Genomic DNA, 21,848 nt, shown 5'->3' with positions numbered 1-21,848 from the left:
GAGTCGAAGTGAGGAACAGAAATGAATCTGAGTATTTATTCCCTCACACTGACGCCGCCCTCGATTGTTCATGTAAGTAAAACTGGGTGGAACCTGGAACACCGAGAACCTTCTGGATCCTTCTGAAACCAAACCTGAGCATTTCCTGTGAACGGAAACTGAAACTGAAGCTACACGAGCGTCCTGATCATGTTACAGAGGAATAAACTCTCTTCTGGGTTCTGTATGTAGCTGCTGTGCTTTAACATTAAAACCACCTCCTGATTTCTACACTCACTGTCCATTTTATCAGCTCCACTTACCATATAGAAGCACTTTGTAGTTCTACAATTACTGACTGTAGTCCATCTGTTTCTCTACATGCTTTGTTACCCCCCTTTCATGCTGTTCTTCAATGGTCAGGACCCCCACAGAGCAGGTATTATTTAGGTGGTGGATGATTCTCAGCACTGCAGTGACACTGACATGGTGGTGGTGTGTTAGTGTGTGTTGTGCTGGTATGAGTGGATCAGACACAGCAGCGCTGCTGGAGATTTTAAATACCATGTCCACTCACTGTCCACTCTATTAGACACTCCTACCTAGTCGGTCCACCTTGTAGATGTAAAGTCAGGTCCTTTCTGTGTGGAGTTTGCATGTTCTCCCCGTGTCTGTGTGGGTTTCCTCCGGGAGCTCCGGTTTCCTCCCACAGCACAAAAACATGCAGTCAGGTTAATTGGAGACACTGAATTGCCCTATAGGTGAACGGGTGTGTGTGTGTGTAGCTGCCCTGTGATGGACTGGCACCCCAGGGTGGTACTGTGTGCCTTTCACCCATTGAAATGTTGTGTTAGGCTCCAGCCCCCCCCCCCCCCCCCCCCCCTACCCCACGACCCCACGACCCTGATAGGATAAGCAGTTAAGAAAGTGATTTGAGAGTAAAACTGAAATAATATGAAGAATAAAATGTAAATATTCTGGTTGTAGCTCCTGGCGAGGTTAAAACGAGGAACGTTAAGGATGGACCCTTCAGAGTGCTGTGTGAGGAGCCTCTAAAATCCTGACCACAGGAGTCCTGGACTACTAGATCCTGGACTGCCAGATGGTAGAACATGATTAGAAAGAACAACAATAGATGTCTTTTATTTATCTATTTATCTATTTATCTATTTCCTCGTCTGCTCCCGTTAGGGGTCACCGGTGAATCGTGATCCGCATTATTGATTTGGCACGGATGCCCTTCCTGACACGGCCCTCCCTATTTACCCGGGCTTGGGACCTATACCTATACTTGTACCTATAGGATGGTTCAATGTCTCCTATTAGGCTGGCTGCATGTTTTTGGACTGTGGGAGGAAACCGGAGCTCCTGGAGGACACCCACGCAGACACGGGGAGAACATACAAACTCCACACAGAAAGGACCCGGACCGCCCCACCTAGGGATCGAACTCAGGACCTTCTTTCTGTGAGTCGAGCCAATGTGCTGCCCAAATGTCTTATATTTTTATTTTTATTTTTGATTAAGAAACAGCGTGTTATTGAGCATGAGGCAGCGATGTGGAGACAGGATTTTTCCACAGAACAGAAAGTGAAAAATAAACCTCACGTCCTCGCCTGTGTACACATGTGTAGGGCAGGGTTACAAGCAATAAATGTGTGTGTGTGTGTGTGTGTGTGTGTGTGTGTGTGTGTGAGCAGCCTCATTTGTTCATGTAAATAATAGAGGAGAAGCAGCTGAAACCAGATCTGCTGGGGATGGACGGGGATGGACAACGATTTTACTCCGAAATGAAACTTAAACTAAAGCTACGTGACCGAACATCACGTCCATCGTCACGTCCATGAGAGTCTAAAGTAAGATGCTCATTTTGTTTGCGCATCTCTGAACTGGACCCCGTCCATAATATTATGACTTTATTCTCCAAATTAAAATGTAACAGTGAGCATCATCACAAACATCACACACACAGATTGCCGGACGTCCCATTCCGAAAGCGTGACCGCTGGCGTGCCTTCACTCCTCTGGGAGGCTTCCTTTAAAAGGTTTGGAGTGTGTACGTGGGAATTTGTGACCATGTGTGGGGTTTTATAAACTCCAGGAGACACAATAACCAGGTGTCATTTCATACACACTGACTGAAGGTCTCAGTGTTGCTATCGGCCAGACCGGGCACTCCCGACAGTATTTAAATAAATCCACCGCTGGCTGGTGTATAAGAAGTGACTGGCACCTTCATACGTGTTGGAGAGCGCGGGTGCTAGTCCGCGGCCCTCCTCAGCCAGCTTGGGGGAGACGCAAGTGTAGTTGATAACTGTAGTTGATGGAGACGCAACATTTTCCGCTTTTTTTTCCTGCCGATATTTCATAAATGCGCATTACACTTGCGAAACGTTTGGATGGAAACCCGGTTATTTACTGTCTGTTTTACCACTTTATCCTGGTCAGGGTTGTGGTGGGTGCAGTTCACTAGACAAAAGGCAGAAAACACTCTGAACAAGTTGCCATTCCCTCACACAGCAAACACACACACACACACACACCCCTAGGGGGACTTTAGTAGATCCAGTTAACCTGCTGACTCCAAGTCTTTGGACTGTGGGAGAAAACCGGAGCACCTGAAGGAAACCCACACAGAAAAGGGAGAACATGCAAACGCCACACAGAAAGGACCCAGGCTGCTCTATTAGGGAATTGAACCCAGGACCTTCTTGCTGTGAAGCAACAGTGCTAGGTCTGCTCAGTGTGGAGACGGAGGATTTCCATGGAATAGAAAGTTACTCCACCAGTCGTTACCTGATCACCTTTCCACCAGGTTCTAATACATGACTGACCAGTCTGACCAGGTTTTTATGAGGGTTTCTGAGGTTTCTGAGGAATTCTTCAAAGAGTTTATTTTATTGTTCCCTGTCTTCGAGATCTGAACATTTTAGAAATTAATCATTCCTGCACAGGGTTGCCGCCCATGTCTGATAAAAATCAGGACCTGACATAGTGACCGATGGACTACTTTATCTTAAGATAAGATAAGAGTAAATATAGTTATTAGAGGGTAGAATTGAATATAAAAATTAACTCTATAAGTGCAATTACTGTTATACATTATTAATATTAAAACTGGACGTCAGTTGGTTCTTGGGAGTGGAGTTGAGTTTTAAAGACGTTGAGTTTTAAGGTATTTTATCCGATAAGGATGTTTGGAGAACCTGTTAATGCATCCATGGTCCCGTGGAGCTGCAGATATTTTAGTCTCATGTAAAATAATGAGGTTGTTTTTGACACTTAAACACTGAAAATAACACAAATATAATATAAACACACTGAAATACAATTACTAACAATTACACATCAATAACAATACAATAAAAGCTGCACTTTAGTTTTACTTCTTTATTGTTTCCTGATGCTTTTTAATGCTGGAGATGCTTGATGTTGGAATACCGTATTCCCTTCAGTACCGGCGCATTCACATGAAAAGCGTAACGTGACTTATTGTAGTAAAACAGCGAGTGAGGAATGTGATTAGTGGAGGAACTTATGAGCAGTAATAATGAAGAGAAGTTTAGTGCTCCTGTCTCCTTCTTTTACTACATTAAACCACGTTAAGCTTTAAGCTCTCGGGTGGCATGAGACTGTGACTAAATTACCTGCCCAGACGCCATAGTTCCTCACTGAAAGGGTGAGAGGAATTGTCCCGGATTTTGTGGTTTTGCCCTCGTGTTTAATCAAAATGTTAACTGAGCAGTGGAACAGGTAACAGAAAGTGAATTGACTTTAGCCATGTGGTGTACTGTTCATTGTTGACTGGCCTGGCAGATTCAGTTTCTTCATCTCGCCACCCGTGTTGACGGCCTTTCCTCCAGAATAACGTCATCATTAATTAGTACATTTAGTTGGAAGCAATAACGGGATGCAACAGAAACTTTAGCCCATAGAAAACCAGGACATTGAGCATCCAGTGTGAGAGCTAAAATGATCCAGGACTGACTGTTAAAACAAAGGACAAACTGATGTGTTTTGATGTGACTTTTCGCTGACCTTTCTTGGTACGTGGCGTCTTTTACTCATGACGTTTGTGTACGAGCAGATTAAAGACATTTATTTGCATCCCTTCTCCCTAGATAATTCACTGTAGTAAAATTCGAGTCACAAATGGTGGCACAGGGAACGGTCAAGTGGCAACTGGTCAGGGTCAAGGTGTATTTGTTTACATTTCGCTTCATGTCTTATCACCATTTCTCGTTTAGTAGTGTGCATTAAACAATTAACATTTATTATAATTAACATTTATTAAGAAGGGGTGTCGCTTTAAAGTCACACTTTAGTCGCATTTAAGTCTCAATTGGCAAAAATTTTGACTTTAATTGACTCGTTTTCTTTAGTTGATTTATTCGTGTCCATTAGAGGAGTGCTAGTCATTATTCTTCCTTTAGTTCTGCTGCCACCTGCTGTTTAGGCTCAATATTGCAGCACCGTTTATTCATCCATTCATTCATTTATTGTTTTACCAACCACGGCTTCATCCAAATCAGGGTCGCGGTGGGCCTGATTCAGTGGGCGAATGGCAGGAAATACCCCGGACAGGGTCTTAAGTCTTAGTCTTATCCTGGTCGTAATCTTTCAAAATCGTTTGTTTATCCATTCATTTATTCATTTATTTATCCATTCATTCATTTATTCATTCATTTATCCATTCATTCATTTATTCATTCATTTATCCATTCATTCCTTCATTCATTCATCCTTTTATCCATTCATTTATTTACTGTTTTACCCTCGCTTCATTCAACTCAGGGAGGTCCTGGGTTTGATCCCCAGGCGGGGCGGTCCGGGTCCTTTCTGTGTGGAGTTTGCATGTTCTCCCCGTGTCCGTGTGGGTTTTCTCTGGATGCTCCGGTTTCCTCCCACAGTACAAAGACGTGCAAGTGAGGTGAATTGGAGATACTAAATTGTCCATGACCGTGTTTGATATAACCTTGAGAACTGATGAATCTTGTGTAATGAGTAACAACCGTTCCTGTCATGAATGTAACCAAAGTGTAAAACATGACGTTAAAATCCTAATAAACAAACAAATAAACATTCAACTCAGGGTCGCGGTGGGCCTGATTCATTGGGCGAAAGGCAGGAAACACCCCGGACATGGTGTTAAGTCTTAGTCATATTTTGGTCGTAATCTTTCAAAATCTTCTCTCAGTTTTAAGGGTTTTGGTCTAAACCATGAAAGGTTGTGGCGTTAGTTGGTATGGTTAGTATTTCTGGTCTTATCCATTTAAAGTCCTGGTTCTAAACATTAGGTCTTGGTCTTAAAATCTCGTCTCAGTTGGTATGGGTTTTGTTTTGGTCCTAATCATGAAAGATCTTGCTCATGTGTTTGTCTTAATCATTAAAACTCTGCAGTAACATGTGCAGGATTTGTGACCTGATCTCGTGTTTATTAGTACATGTAAAAACTCAATCATCCAACTCAGGGTCTCGGTGGGTCTGATTCAGTGGGCGAAAGGCAGGAAACACCCCGGGGAGGTCACCACAGGAGGAGTAAACACTCTGACATAAGAAGAACATGCCAAACTCCTAACTGACAGTGAACGGAAGGTCCCCAAGACCTCCACCACCACTACGCAGTTTGTGGAGTGAAAATATGTGAGTGCTTTTTATGAATGTACTGATTATGGTGGCACAGCTGGGTGGGTGGGTACCGCACATCACCATGGGTTGTGTGAACAGATGGAGGATTGGCTGCTTTAAATTACCTCATGGTGAATGAGTGATTGAGTAAATGGATGTAAATGGATGAATGAGTGCTGCCCTGTGATCAACACCCACCCTGTCTAGTTTGAGATGTTTCAGGTTGGCACTGGTACCACCACAATTACAGTTCATTACTGTAGCACTCACATACAGCACTGTTTTACAGCTCTGAATCCTGATCAGGGTCCTGGTGGGTGTTAGGTTTTTAACATATCATTATTAAACATAAATTACATCCAGACCACATGGTCTATTGTTCAAAATGACGCCGTGACCCGGATCCCCCCCCCCTGACTCATACCGAAGGGGGGAGGCGGAGCCCGGGGCTTTTTAGCACATTTCATTGGCTCCAACAGCAGCGGCGTAGGAGGAGCCTAGACTAGTTTAAAAAAAGGGATGGCGGGCTCAGATCGGCCTCTTTCTTACGTGGTGTGTCTAGACTGCAGGAGTAAGGAGCGCCGGCCGGCTTAGCTCTGATATATATTCACAGATTATTTTTACACTTAATAAAGTGTTTTAAAGAGTACTTTCTGGACTTCCTTCGACTGCTTTCTTCAGGACCTTTTGAACAAAAGATTTATCCTAACAAATGGTAGCCAGAGGATGGTTCAAGAGGTCTGAGGATTGCATCAGAATTAATTCAGCTGACTGAGGTAAGACCAGGAATTCTGAAAAAATCTTTTGTACTCAGTACAAGGCGCGCGCCTGCTTAAAGTAAACAGACGTTCTCTGTATATATATTAGATGCATTTATTATTTAGCGTACTGAGTGTGAAAGTGAATCTCAGAATCCGTAAGTGTCTGATTAAATTACTAAAGTATCATTAGATAGTTTAAAACTGTGAATATATGTTGGAGCTAAAAATGTGTGTTTCCTGATATCTGAATTTGAACCAAACCGGTTAAAATAAATGTTAAGGGCGCCATTGTGTATGGAACACTATTGAAGGGAAAGGACGCTTGTCTGTTTCGGTAACGAAGCGAACCTAATTCGAGTGTAATAAATTCTAACGAATTCGTCTGTTTCGGTAACGGAATTCGGGTAATTTGATTATTAATCTCAAAGGAGTCTGGCTGTTTCGGAAACGAGACTCGGCTAGTTCGTCTGTTTCGGTAACGGAATTAGCCTTATTCGGTCGTTCTAAAATTCTAACTAGCCTGTCTGTTTCGGGAACGGGGCTGGAGTAATTTGATTACTTTAAATTCTAAATCAGGTTCGAAAAACAGTACATCAGGAGTTTTGTTTGTCAGTAAGTCTCTGTGTATGTTTGTCTGTGAAACCGTGTGCTGGATGTGCAACGTGGTTTCTTTTGTTGTCGGCGCCATTTTGTTTCTTGAGAACGCATTTTGGCTTTCTGTCTGTCCACCATTTTGTCTTGGGAATGCAACGTGGTCTCCCGTCTATCCGCCATTTTGTTTCTTGAGAACGCAGCGTGTTTTTCTGTCTGTCCGCCATTTTGGCTTTCTGTCTGTCCGCCATTTTGTCTTGGGAATGCAACGTGGTCTCCCGTCTATCCGCCATTTTGTTTCTTGAAGAACGCAGCGTGGTTTTCTGTCTGTCCACCATTTTGGCTCTGGGAGAGCTGAGCGTGGTTTTCTGTCTGTCCACCATTTTGGCTCTGGGAGAGCTGAGCGTGGTTTTCTGTGTATCCGCCTTTTTGGCTCTATGTGAGCAGCTTGCCGTATCTTGTCCATCGGCTATCTTTGTACGCCTGGATTGGGTAAGTGCTGCAGTTAATTTTATAATCAACTTTATTTTTATAATCTTAAGATAACTGAGTTAAGATGAAGTATTTATGGTACCTTATTAAGTGTGTTTTAAGGTAGATAGCGTTCTTGAACTTTAAGGTTCTTAAACCAGGAAATGGGGTACTTAGAGTGGAATTCATCCATGTGTGACATAGGACATTTTCACACATAATTAAGGAAAATCTCCTTAATCAGAGTTGTTATAGTGAATAAGATTAAAAAAAATTTTGACTAACCCAACGCTTGTTAATCGTGTTAGGAGCTTTGCATGTATTGTTGAGAGATTGTTATATTGTTTTTTGTTTTAATGTGTGGGGTAATGCTGGGCAATAATTCGACATCAATATGTCGCAAGTGGGGAATGTTTCAATAGCGGGGATATGATTTTAAACAAATTCGATCAATACACATACATACACGAATCCAGTGCTTAGTGTTACCGCTCTGATCGCACTGGTTACTGTAACACAGTAGTTTTTAAAGCACATTTCACAGACTAATTTTGCTTTTGCTTAAGTATGTTTTGTATTAGTAATTGTTACATTTTGAATAGCATCTGTTACCGAGCAAAATAAATAAATAAAAAATCGAAAGAAATCGCGGCTGTGAAACTGCTGCAGCGAATTTTGCGACAGTGAGTCGAGTCTTTTGTCTCGGTTCCTTTTGAAGAGCCGCGTGTTTACATGGCGACTGCCGGAAGAGTCGGTTCCTTTGTTTCGGTTAGAAGAGCCGATTCATAGATTCGAATCATTTTGCGACACATCGCTAGTGTTTATACAGTTTGAAAAAGTTTTATGTCTTTTGAAATGACGCATTACACATCCCTAACTGTTTTAATTGTTGTATCAACATGTTTCTTCTATTGCATTTGAGTTAAGGACAACGTTTCTTCTATTACATTTGAATTAAAAACTACTGTTGAGGTTTGTATCCACTCCCGTTTACATTACACAGAGGAGACCCCCTGCTGTTTACTCGGTGAGTACATTTTAAATGAGTTATTTTCTACTTTTTGCTTGAGTGGATTTTCAGAGTAGTAACTTTACTTGTAATTAAGTAAAGATTAATTAAAGTAATAGTACTTTTACTTGAATACAATTTTTTGTACTCTTTCCACCTCTGATTAAGACATGTGTTGATATATTAGATTATATGTTGTCAAAGCTTATGTTTATTTGAGAGTGAGGTCGTGTTTTTCACTGTGTACAAATGCTGAATACAAGTTAAAAGGTAAAAGCTAATATGTTACTGTTTCTAAAATATTGTGTAGTTTTAAAGAGTGAGATTTCATAGCCCTATAAATCTTATGAGGTGTGATCATTTGTTTGCCTCTTGAATTAAATTGGAAATAATGCCTGAAGGTACCACTATTTCTGTACAAGACAGGGACTCTGATCCCTTCTGGATTTGTGCAGAATTTTCTTTGTCTTTGTCTGCTACAGAAATATCCGTAGTTATACTAAGTGATCTTGAGGGTTATACTTATCTAACTCGGTTAGTGCCAAATTATGTTCTATAACTGAAAGGAAAACATCTCACGTATCAAGTTAATGATTGTATAAATACTACAGTGTACTTCTAAAATTGAACATTATTATCAAATGCTGTAATGTACTTAATCCTACCACTTTTTACTAATTGCAGGAGATGGTGAACATCATGACTGTATTACTCTATCTATTTTTTCTGGGCCTGATAGGAATCCTGAATTGGAAATGTTTGTGAAAGGATTTACATCCAGAGATGCTGCAACAGACAGGAAACAAGTGGGCTTAGTTAAAATTTTAGCAAATGATACTTTGTGTCATTGTCCCTCCTATTCAATTTAAGTGGAACTATTTAAGTAAAGTTTTGTTCCAATTTTACAGGACAATGCCAGAGGTGACACTGCCGACAAAGCTGTTGCACACCTTCCACTGCTCACTAACGACATTATTTGTTTACAGGTCCAGCTAACACCAGACTTTGATTGAACTAACTTTAAAATTCTGTGCTTTCCAACAGGATAAACACATTTAGAAGGTTTATTTAATATTTTATTTTCAAGATTTGATTGTAAAATTTGAAAAAGGGGGGAGTATTATGGCAGGAATAAGAATTTATGTTTATGCCGCTTTGTGTATGAAATCCTGTAATACATTGTGCTGGGGCAGCTGGACTGGCAGACCTACGGATATGCATGCAGATTCAGGTACGTATATGCATGCAGATTCAGGGACGCCTGGTGAAGGTAATCTTTTGCGACCCTGCGGTCACATATGAGGACATTACATTTTGGTTTTGTTATGCCTTATTCCTTGACCTGCTAAACTTCGATCGATTGTCCCCATTAGTGGACACTTTTGTCTGCCAGCTAGTGGTAGCAAAAGTACTAGAACACTAATAAAGTTTGTTTGTTTCTTTATTGAGATTTTGACATTGTGTTTTGCACTTTGGTTACATTTATGACAGGAGCGGTGGTTGCTCAGGTTATATCGGGCACAGTCGTGGACGGTTCAGTGTCTCTGGTTCGCCTCGCTGGCATGTCTTTGGACTGTGGGAGGAAACCGGAGCACCCCGGGGGAGGCCCACGCGACAACATGCGGGCTCCGCGGAGGGGGGACCTTCTTGCTGTGACGGTGTGCGACGGTACTACCCACTGAGCCACCGTGTCGCCCAACTAACGTTAAAAACATAAGGAATAGGAAAAATGCATTGAAAAAATCAAAGCTCGGGTCTCAGGAGATTAAATATAATTGGTAATATTTTTTGGAAATTGTTAATTGGCAATTGGTAATATTTGATGCTTGTGTTGTATCCGATGAATCTTTTCTAGCTAATTGATCAGGTCAACTCACTCATTTTATATTATATAGTTTATTGAAGAAGTTAGATCGGTTCAATGTGGTGCAGTAAACCTTGTGGCAATACTATGCATGATCATAGATGAGTGCAATTTAAAGATTGAGGGAATAGTGAGAAGAAAATAACTTGTTAGGAGAGAAGTACATGAAGGGGGGTGACTGGAGACCCAGGTCATAGGTTTCACAGACACACAGCAACCCAGTGGGGGGTTGAGGCCATAAACTGCAGGCCCTGCATGAGTAAAGAGAAGTCTGATATTTAAGCTACTGTGTACGGGCTGAGGATGGTGGACACTTATGCAGTACCAAAGATGATGTAAAAATTATGAATACCAGATCTTGCAGATGTGTGTCATGGCTGTTGTTGCATTCTGATGTTTGAGTAAAGCAGTGTTCAAGAGGCATATGGGGTGCTGAGGTACAGAATGCCAAAGTAATGACATCATCAGACAAGAGGAAGGGAAAGCTGATGTGAGACTGGATGGAAACGTTATGCAGTGAAATCTCAAGACCGTGTGGGACAGTAGTGTGTGTTAATAGACATCCACCTGAAGATCTGGGTTCCATAATAAAAAGTGAGGGGTTCAGTAACATCTTATAGAGGTTTTGGATGTATTTTACAGTAGGGTATTAGAAAAACAGAGACTATGTAGAAAAAAGGTTCAGTTGCAAAAGTAAATTAGATAGGGCTGTAGGAGCTTGTGTTTTAGTGAGAGTAGGGATGCAGGTACCATAGTGATGTGGGGTTAATGACATTTGTAGGGAGATGTAACAATAATACAATAGAGATAGTATAGGTTGGTAGTACTTTGCAGTGAGTTAACTAAATGGAACTGTTTAAGTACAGTTTAATGTGATTCAAGAAAGCCAAAGTGGATCAAAGCGCTGGTGATGATGAGCATGAGGGATTGGCTGACTAGGAGCAGGAGATGGTCATGTGAGAGTCTGTTGGATTGTGGGAAATGTAGTCTGTATTGTTAGAAGCAGGAGGTGTGTTAGTACCAGTGACCAAAAGTTGGGGTAAAAATCTGAATGAATAAATAATATAAGTCAGGGGTTTGTAGGACTGATGGAAGTTGATATAGCAGAGCTGTTGTTATTTTAAGTATGGCAGAGTAAATAATAAATAGTGGATTGGTGATTTTGTATTGGGAAAAATGTGATTTAGAAAATTTGAAGGCTCTCTAGCATGCGACGATGATGGAGTAGAATAAGTGTAGAAAATGTTAGATGTAATGTGTATGCACCTTCTGCTCTGATCAGTTTGAACTGTTTGAAGGGGAATTTTATATAGCAGGAAGGGTTAATGCAGTATGAGAGACAAGTAATGAAGTATATGTTTGTTTCCATAGGGCCATTGTCGGTCGCTGTGAAGTAATTGTTTGTTTCCAGGGGATCACTGTCGATTGCCTTGAAGTATATGTTTGTTTCCATAGGACCATTGTCGGTCGCGGTGAAGTAATTGTTTGTTTCCAGGGGATCACTGTCGATTGCCCTGAAGTATATGTTTGTTTCCATAGGGCCATTGTCGGTCGCGGTGAAGTAATTGTTTGTTTCCAGGGGATCACTGTCGATTGCCTTGAAGTATATGTTTGTTTCCATAGGACCACTGTCGGTCGCGGTGAAGTAATTGTTTGTTTCCAGGGGATCACTGTCGATTGCCCTAAAGTATATGTTTGTTTCCATAGGACCATTGTCGGTCGCGGTGAAGTAATTGTTTGTTTCCAGGGGATCACTGTCGATTGCCTTGAAGTATATGTTTGTTTCCATAGGACCATTGTCGGTCGCGGTGAAGTAATTGTTTGTTTCCAGGGGATCACTGTCGATTGCCCTAAAGTATATGTTTGTTTCCATAGGACCATTGTCGGTCGCGGTGAAGTAATTGTTTGTTTCCAGGGGATCACTGTCGATTGCCTTGAAGTATATGTTTGTTTCCATAGGGCCATTGTCGGTCGCGGTGAAGTAATTGTTTGTTTCCAGTAGACACTGTTGTTGTACTGAGGTTTACGTTCTTTTGTCTGAGTTGTGTTTGGACAACCGAGTGAGTTGTGCCAGTGAATGTTAAAAGAATACTCGTATTCTTCGACTAGGCAGGAATTTTCTGTTCTAGGGTGTGTCTCGTTAAAACCTATCAGTTTATCTTTTTCTTAATACGTGTTACAGATTTTGCTCGAAAGGTTGTTTAAAGCGGTCTAAAATGTCTAATTTAACACACAGAGAATTTATCCATGTCTCACCCACTAACTCAGGAACCAACCCCAACCAACATCAAAGCTTATAAAGACAATTACACCTGTTTCAGGAGCAACAAACCAGAACCGATAAACAGGGGACATTTTTCAGAAGGGATGTGTGAATGAATGAGTGTCTGTCCCTAAAACACTGAATGAACTGCCAAAGGCAGCTCACTTGCGGCCCTGACGCTAACCTTCCTTACTCGCCGGCGCCACATTGGTGTCAGAAGTGGGATCGTGGTGTTTGGGTGGCTCTGATGGTTTGGTGAGCCAATATGCCCGGTCTGTCGGAGTGCGCTAGCCCAGGTGGCTGTAGGGGCAGGGTGCCCGGTCCAGCAGTGGGTGGAAGAGCGACTCGGCAGTGTAATGGGGTGCGGTCCGGACATGGAGCCACCCAGTAGACGCTGGTGAGTGGGTCACCGGGACGGTTGACCATTAGGGAGGGGGCAGTGTAGCGTCGCCACTGGGTCTGGCACGGGCTTTACCCAGAAAGCCTTGCGGCAGTGGTGTCTAAGCTCACCGTGGCCGTGTATCCCGTTGTTGGGAGTGGGGTGGCTGCAGTGAGGGCTGGGTAAGTAGCTTATATGTTTGTCTGTTGTATGATTGTATGTGTGTATGAATGGGTTAAGTGGCTAGAAGGGATGTTTGGGCCATGGAAGGAAGTTATTGCGAGTTTGGTGATGTCAGCATGCGTAGGATTGGTAATTTTAGTGATATGTTGTTGTTGTGGTATCCCGTGCATCAGGGTATTAATAGAAAATTTTTTAATAGATATAGTGAGTAGAGGAAGCAGAGGGGGGCAGGATCCACCAGTTATCCAGATGGTGTTGGCTGATTTGTCGAGATATCATGTAGATGATGATGAGGAGGATACCCTTGAAGGTGGGCCGGAAGACCCACTTCGAGCGGCATAAGTGCTACTAACTCTGCTCAATTAAAGGTAAAACCGACCAGACAAGACGAGGAGAGAGGACCAGCACTACTAATCACACACCGTGATGAAGGAAGGAGACTTGGAAGGACTGGCAGAGGCAGACACTGAGGGGACTGGAAGACCCACTCCAAGGGACAGAAGTGGCACTAACTGGACCTGCCTACAGGGAACAACCCACAGCAGAAAAGCCCGACAAAACCGACTATGTGGAAGAAGAGTCCAGCGGAATCAACGGAGCGGAACAAGACGAGGGGGGAGAATTTAGTTAGACTAGGAGAAAAAACATAAACATATAGTTCGCAGACACATAGACCATCTTTGAAAACACTAGTTAAGTGCAACACACATAGTTTAGCTGCAAAACGCAAGGGGTTAGTTCAGGATTGTTTACAATGTATATATGTTTGGTACTCTGCTATTTTTAGGAAATGTTTGTGCTGCTGTGGAAACAGGTAAGGCCGACAGGGGAGAATCCATAAGACATTAGGAGTCATGCAGAGACACAGGAGCTATGGGCCCCTTCTGAATATCTGCAGCTCTGTCTGGTGGAGGACAACCTGAACGGACTTCCTGTAGAAGCCACGCACCCATTGTTTTTATTTTATTTTTCTCGTGTTTGATTTCCTATTTTTTAAATTACTTTATTTTGATTTCCTGTTTTTATTATTTTTTGTTTGTTTGTTTGTTTCAGGGTTAGGAGCTGTTGCGATAGGTACGGTTCCTTTAGTTTAACTGGTAGCCTTTTTATTTTTAGAAACGTTTTATTGTATAAAATTCAGCCCAGTGGCCATGTAGTCAGAAGGGGTTAAATTGGGGGGTTGCTGACAGCTATCCTTATCTCCTGGGATCTAGAAACACCTAACCTATAGTTAAAAGTTATTGTGAAAGCATTAAGATGCTTTCAAGGGGGGTTGTTAGGTTTTTAACATATCATTATTAAACATAAATTACATCCAGACCACATGGTCTATTGTTCAAAATGACGCCGTGACCCGGATCCCCCCCCCCTGACTCATACCGAAGGGGGGAGGCGGAGCCCGGGGCTTTTTAGCACATTTCATTGGCTCCAACAGCAGCGGCGTAGGAGGAGCCTAGACTAGTTTAAAAAAAGGGATGGCGGGCTCAGATCGGCCTCTTTCTTACGTGGTGTGTCTAGACTGCAGGAGTAAGGAGCGCCGGCCGGCTTAGCTCTGATATATATTCACAGATTATTTTTACACTTAATAAAGTGTTTTAAAGAGTACTTTCTGGACTTCCTTCGACTGCTTTCTTCAGGACCTTTTGAACAAAAGATTTATCCTAACATGGGTCAGGAAGACACTCTGGAAGGGGTGGGGGCAAGCGAAAGCAGCTTATCCATCTCATGCATGTTTCATCTAGAGAAGACCCACTCTGACATAGGAAGAACATGCCAAACCCCTGACTGACAGAGAAAGAAAGGTTGGAACCCAGGTCTCCAAGACCTACACCACCACTATGACATTTTTAAAGCAGAAACATGTGGACCGAGTATTTTTACACAACTCTCTCAGTTCCTACTTATGAATGTACTGATTATGGATGGATTATGGATGGCACAGCTGGTAGTGTGGGTGCCGCACAGCAACGTATCCATATGGCTGGGTTCGACCCTGTGTGTGATATAACACATGAAGTGTGGATTTACCCCAGGATTTCTGGTTTTCCTCTCACTTATATAAGAAAAACATGCGTGAGGTGGATTGGCTGCTCTAGACACCGTACAGTGTTTCCAAGAGGTGTCGGAACCACCGCGACCGTAACCAGGATGAAGCGTTAGTACAAACAACAAATAAACGACTACATTCATATTTATTCCATATATTATAACCAACATATGAAGTAATGCGTACTTAATGAATGTTTCGTGTGTTTAGTTATTTTTATTTATTGATTTTATTTTGTTCCGCTTACTGTTAAACGCTGTCCCGGATGAAACGGGAGTACACGATTGGTCCATAAACCTCGCTGTGCTTCATGGGAAATGTAGTTGAACTAGAGAAAACGAAAACGGACTACAAGTCAAAATAATGCATCGCATTATCGCAATTCAGAAACAAAATATTACAAATATTTGATGTGTGTAGAAATAAGCACTTAACAGACACGTTAATTGTTAAGTATTTATTAGTAAATAGCGATTATTTATTGTTATTCTTTCACGCGGAGAAGCGATGACGCCCTCACACGCATTGAGTCTAGTGTCGTAAACGGGTTTACTTACTTTCCGGCACCTGTAAACACGTGTGTAGTGCAGAACTCTCCAGGCTTCTCTACAATGTGAGTAAAATATAAAATATTAATAATTAAAACTGTTAATGTTGGTTAATTATAATCGTGTTGTTTATAGTAACTGTGCTGCTTCATGTAGAGGTTTTGTGATTTGTATTTGATGGTGTTTTTCGGTTTGTTTTGCTCCCGCTGCTGAAATGTTTCAGATTTAAAGATTAAATTCAGTGATCAGTTTTAATCTGGTCAAATATAAACAACAAATGAAGTCTAACAAACTGATCTGGTGTGTAAAAGTTTAAGCACCCCCTGAACAAATCACGTCTTTTTGGTTATTTGTGATGTAAACACAGTTTGATTATTGTTATATTATGATTATAACATTATATGTTAATGCTGAGCTAGAACGATGCCAAACAGCTCACAGTAAAGCATATTCTGATCGAATCCCCCAAATACAGCAGAGAGAGACAAAAGCTACACATACTGTACTGTTAAAGAATCCCTCAACCAAGAAAACACAACACAAGAGCAATCCTAAACAAGAATATAAATGGACAAATAGAAACAAGAAAAATGACTTAAATAAAACGTTAACATTGGTGTTAAACTCAAATAAATAAATAATAATAATAATAATGGATCAGTCAGTATCGGTCCTGTATTGTCTCATTAATGACTAATAAAATCTTAATCTCATCCTGGTTTGAAGCATTAACGATTATTTTCCATTCCAGCTTTTTACTATTAAGTCTTATCTTGGTCACATCCTGGTCTAAATCTTTTAAAATCACTTCTCTCAGTTTAATGGATCTTGGTCTAAACCAGGGGTGTCAAACTCATTTTCACCGAGGGCCACATTAACATTATTGTGGCCCTCAAAGGGCCGATTGTAACGTATCCTGCTGTGAGTCTGTTGTTTTTCTTGGAGGCTGAATTCTGCATTTATATTGTCCTCCTTTACCACAGACACGGCCTCATAACACAAGAGACGCACCGGTTTCTCTTCCTGAAGCACAAACTTGTTTTCATTTTCATAAAATTTCCTCCTTATGCTTAATTTTCTTACTTATCTTCTTGTACATTTTGGGATCATGTGTAAATATTTCTTAACATCATCTACTGGCAGGATGTGTCAATTTGCAGGTCACAAAATCAGCCTGCATTTTGAGAGATGCAGTTAATGTAGGATTTTACAGTGTATTTTTAAGACAATTGTTCTGCCCTCACTAATAGTTTATCCCCCTTTCACAGACAGACAGACAGACAGACAGACAGACAGACAGACAGACAGACAGACAGACAGACAGACAGACAGACAGACAGCTCCCTTCAGAATACAGACGGTTTATTTGCTCCCCAGCTGTGTGATACACTGTGTGCACCAGAATGAAGTAAAAATACAAACAATAAAAACAATAAAGAACTTAATACAGTAAAAGCACACAGCTGTAGTCGAGTGTTACATCTGGTACAATATGAGATTTAACCAAACGTAAAATAACGAGTTAGCATTTAGTGTAAAGATACTAATTGCTATAGTAACGGTAACAATTGTATTTAATTACGGTAAATTTGTAACTAAAGCGCTGTGATATACTCACTAAACATTTACTAACAACTGAGAATATAAACGCCACGACTTACAGACGATGCTTCGGTATTATACCGCAAGATAATTATTTATATTTATTATTATTGTTTACATTACTACCCGCGTTCTTTTGCCGTAAAAGTCACATGGCTTCTCAGCGAAGGTCAAAGTTAGTTGCCATGACTACAATGTCACCGGTTGCACTTAAAGGCGCAGGAGTTCCGTTAAATTATAAGTACATCTCTGTAACGACTCGAACCATCACAACAATCTCTTAAGCTCTCGCCACATAAAATGACGTGGCGGGCCGGAACTAAACCAGGGGTTTTCAACCTTTTTAGGCATACGCCCCCCTTCGTGTGCCAAGCGCGACTTGAAAGGTCTTGATGTTTGTTAAGTGGTATAGTTAGTTTTTTTCTGATCCTATACATTTAAATGCTTTTCCATATCCTGGTTCTAAACATTAGGTCATGTTCTTAAAATCTCGTCTCAGTTGGTACTGGTTTTGTCTTTGGTCTTAGTTTTTAAATTTCTTGGTCATGTGTTTGCCTTAAACATTAAAAGTCATTTGCAGTAACACTTACAGGACTTGTGTTTATTACTACACGTAAAATATGTTTGTTTGCTCTGAGAAAGTCGTGGTGATAAAACTTTTCCTAAAATCAAACATCTCAAAAAAAAGGAAAAGAAAAGTAAAATGAATCCTGGAGACACGTTGTCATGTTTAATTATATTTACCTTCTTTAGAGAGAGAGTCTGGCCCTGCGAGAAGAAATCAAAACAATGATGTGCTGTTATATTCCAGACTCTTCTGATTTACCAAAATACACAGACCAGCTTCATATTAACACACAGACTGGTTCAGTATTTATATCAAATAGACAAAAAAATCAGATGCTTCAAATGAGCATTAGCAGCAGAAGCAGATGAAGAAAACAGTCCGGCCTGGTAGAGACCTGATGCCCCTTGACTCAGATCTGGCGACCCTGATTCGTCTCTAATCCCCGTGCGTTTGTCTCCTCAGAAATCGGCGCGATGGCGAAGAGTTTACGCAGCAAGTGGAAGAGGAAGATGAGGGCGGAGAAGAGGAAGAAGAACGCGCCGAAGGAACTGGCCCGTCTCAAGGTGGCGCTGTGTAACGAGGGTAAAGGAGAGATCAGCATGAAGGACGTGGCTGAGATCGCCACGGTGGTTCCTGCTGAGAAGCTGAAGGAGAAAGCTGTGGACATGGTGGAGGAACACGGTGAGATGTTCATCAGAGTCCAGCTTTGATCTCGAGTTCTTGAGGTACCACGTGGCCAAAAGTACGTAGACGCCGGACGTGAAGGTCCAAGGTGCAGGACACTCAGAACAGGAAGGGGTCCTCCCCAAACTGTTGCCCTAATTTTGGAAGTTGGAAGTTTCCATGAGGTTTTTGGCTTGGATGAGAGGGCTTGGCTCACAGTCCACGTTCCAATTCATCTCAAAGATGTTCATTGGGGTTGGGGTTGGGGTTGAAGTCAGGTCTCTTCAATCCATGGGCACAGTCCTGCAGAACAGGAAGGGGCCTTCCCCAAACTGTTTCCACATTGTTGTGAGCTTTCGATGAGATTTCGGAGCAGGTCTAAATCACCATTGGTGTTCCAATTCATCCCAGAGCTGTTCCTCAAGTTCTCACCAAACAATGACCTTATATGGGCGTTGCTTTGTGCACATGTGTGTCTGAAACACCTGAATTTAATTTTTTTAAAAGGGCGTGTCCACATACTTTTGGCCCCGTGGTGGTTTTTTGCTGGCTGCTGTACCCGAACCCCCCGACTGAACCGCGTCTCATGTTCCTCTCCTCCTCAGATGAAGCGGGCAGGATGGACATGGACAGTAAGAGGAACCAGAAGACCCTGCTGGACGAGCACGGTCAGTACCCCGTCTGGATGAGCCAGAGGAACGCCAAGAAGCTCAAACGCCAACGCATGGTGAAGAAAGGGCAGCAGAAGCAGCAGCAGCAGAAGAAGAAGAAGAAAGGTCTGGCCTGGTAGAGACCTGATGGACACGAGTCGTCTGGATTAGTTAATCCATGACTGACTGATTCCACTGGCGGCGTTTCTGGACGGTTTGATTATATCTGATTATTATTAGATTTTATTTTGTAGAATCTGAGCCGAGTTTGGACGAGGGGCGTATGAGAGGGTGAATGGTGATCCTGTGTGATCTGCTTATGAATCTGTAAGTGATCTACAGATGGATCTCAAAGTGACATGACAGTGATCTGTAGTTCACCTGTAGGTGACCTGTGGGTGATCTGTAGATGATTTACAGATGGATCTCAAGGTGACCTGACGTTGATCTGTAGGTAATCTGTAGGTGATCTATGGATAGACCTGCAGGTGATCTGTAAGTGATCTGACGTTTATCTGTAGGTGATCTGTTGGTGACCTGTAGGTGATCTACTGGTAGGTTACCTTACAGTGAACTGTAGGTGATCTGACGTTGATCTGTTGGTGACCTGACAGTGATTTTTAGGTGATCTAAGGGTGATCTGTAGTTGACCTGTGGGTGATCTGTAGATTATTTACAGATGGACCTGTAGGTGACCTGACAGTAATCTGTAGGTGACCTGACTAAGATCTGCATTTGATCTGTAGGTGATCTGCAGATGGATCTCTAGGTGATCTGTGGATGAACTTATCATTGATCTGTCAGTGATCTGTAGGTGATCCACGGAGATCTGTTGGTGATCTGTCGGTGATCTGTGATGTGATTTTGCTTGCGTTTGTATTATTTGTGTGTTTTTTTTCTGAATTATTCTGATGTACCAACCGTGTTTCGTGTTTATTAAATCTGACTCCTCCCCCATTTTCTCTTGTGCTTTATTATTTCCGGGTGTCCACGGATCCTTAAAAAGCCTTAAATTCGTTTATCTTAAAAAAAAGGCCTTAATTTGTCTTAAAAAGTCTTAAATTTATCTGCCACTGGTCTTAAAAATGCCACAGAGTGTAAATATACGTAATTTAGGTTTTATTTTCACGGCTTGTATCTCGTAATTTCCAGATTTCGTATGCAAATAGTTTAACTGAACTAAGCGGAACCGACGGCAGTCTTAATGGTTCCGACGGGCGCTAATTTGAGGTAACGTTACGCTCATTACTTGCTAAACGCCACTGCTGGCTTGGGGGAAGTGTACATTTAATTACAGGGTTCGTACCGGTGCTGGAAATCCTCATAAATGCTTGAATTTTTATGTCGTATTTTCCAGGTTTGAAAATAAGCAACGCTCTTAGTATAATGACAAATAATTAAGAAATAATCTTGTTTAATTATGCTAACATGTAAGAGGACAGATTATTCCCGATCGGAGAAATCGAGTGAAGTCAGAGAACGTGTTTTTTTAAATGCAAACTTGCTCTAAATGCTGCAATTTAATTATTTTTGTGTTTCTAATTGGGTTTTTTTAAGCTTGAAATGTAAGCCCAGTTTGGCTACAAGTTATACAGCAGAGCGTTCGAGACTTTTATGCAGTCGCCTCAGCACTTGGCGACCCCGCTCTGTAACTTTACGTGGTCTACCACTTCGGGGCCCGAGTTGCTGTCGTTCCCAATCCCACTTTGTTATACCACTGACAGTCGACTGTGGAATATTTAGTAGTGAGGAAATTTCATGACTGGACTTGTTGCACAGGTGGCATCCTATCACGGTACCACGCTGGAATTCACTGAGCTCCTGAGAGCGACCTGTTCTGTCACTAATGTGTGTAGAAGCAGTCAGCATGCCGAGGTGCTTGGAGTGAATACCTTTGGCAATATAGTGTATGTATTTGAAAAATTAGAGAAAACCGAGACCCCGATTTCAGTGTACAGACGGTTCTGGTTTATACAAAACTGTTCATTTAAGTTTAAATCATTAAATATTGGTTAAACAAATAATAAAGCACTCGCATGTAAACATGATGTTGATGTGCTTTTTGCTGCTTTGTTACTGCGACAGTGGTCTTAATTTTTGTCTCAGAGTGGTATTAAAAAGTCTTACATTTAATTTCCCAATACCTGCAGATACCCTGTATTTATTTATTTATTTTTAATTATTTATTTCTTTATGAGGATATTAACATCATGTTTTACATACATTCATGACAGGACAGGACAGGTAGTTACTGCTTACACAAGATTCATCAGTTCAAGTTTAATATCAAACACGGTCATGGACAATCTGGTATCTCTGAGTTTTTGGACTGTGGGAGGAAACCGGCGCTCCCAGAGGAAACACACCCAGACACGGGGAGAACATGCAAACTCAACACACACTCCAGAAAGGACCCGGACCGCCCCATTTGGGAATCGAACCCAGGCTGTGAGGTGACGGTGCTACCCACCAAGCCACCAGTGATTTATTATCATCATAAAAATCACAGAGATCGACAAGATGAGTGTTTTGGCGGGTCAGGGGTCAGCGGTAGCCTGAATAATACCAGGAGGAATTCACCCCAAATTCTACTGGGACGTATCTGACCCCCATCAGCACAAACCACTAATGTAATAAACATC

At 41.8% G+C, this 21,848-nt stretch overlaps 1 protein-coding gene across 2 annotated transcripts; it reads left to right on the top strand.

Annotated features, from left to right (window-relative positions):
• The first annotated feature begins 15,195 nt into the window (after positions 1-15,195).
• llph (LLP homolog, long-term synaptic facilitation factor) lies at positions 15,196-20,163 on the top strand. Of its 2 annotated transcripts, none has more exons than XM_063007382.1 (3): positions 15,196-15,283; positions 18,356-18,574; positions 19,162-20,163. In XM_063007382.1, exons 1-3 carry the CDS (start codon positions 15,277-15,279, stop codon positions 19,344-19,346), a joined length of 411 nt encoding a protein of 136 aa, XP_062863452.1. In that variant the 5' UTR covers positions 15,196-15,276; the 3' UTR covers positions 19,347-20,163. The 2 variants fall into 2 exon arrangements, with proteins under 2 accessions (XP_062863452.1, XP_062863461.1); XM_063007391.1 differs by lacking the exon at positions 15,196-15,283 and adding an exon at positions 15,614-15,788.
• The last annotated feature ends 1,685 nt before the right edge of the window (positions 20,164-21,848 follow it).

The sequence above is a fragment of the Trichomycterus rosablanca genome, chromosome 1 (assembly GCF_030014385.1).
Source record: "Trichomycterus rosablanca isolate fTriRos1 chromosome 1, fTriRos1.hap1, whole genome shotgun sequence".
NCBI lineage: Eukaryota > Metazoa > Chordata > Actinopteri > Siluriformes > Trichomycteridae > Trichomycterus > Trichomycterus rosablanca.
This window is presented reverse-complemented; position numbering and strand designations above follow the sequence as displayed.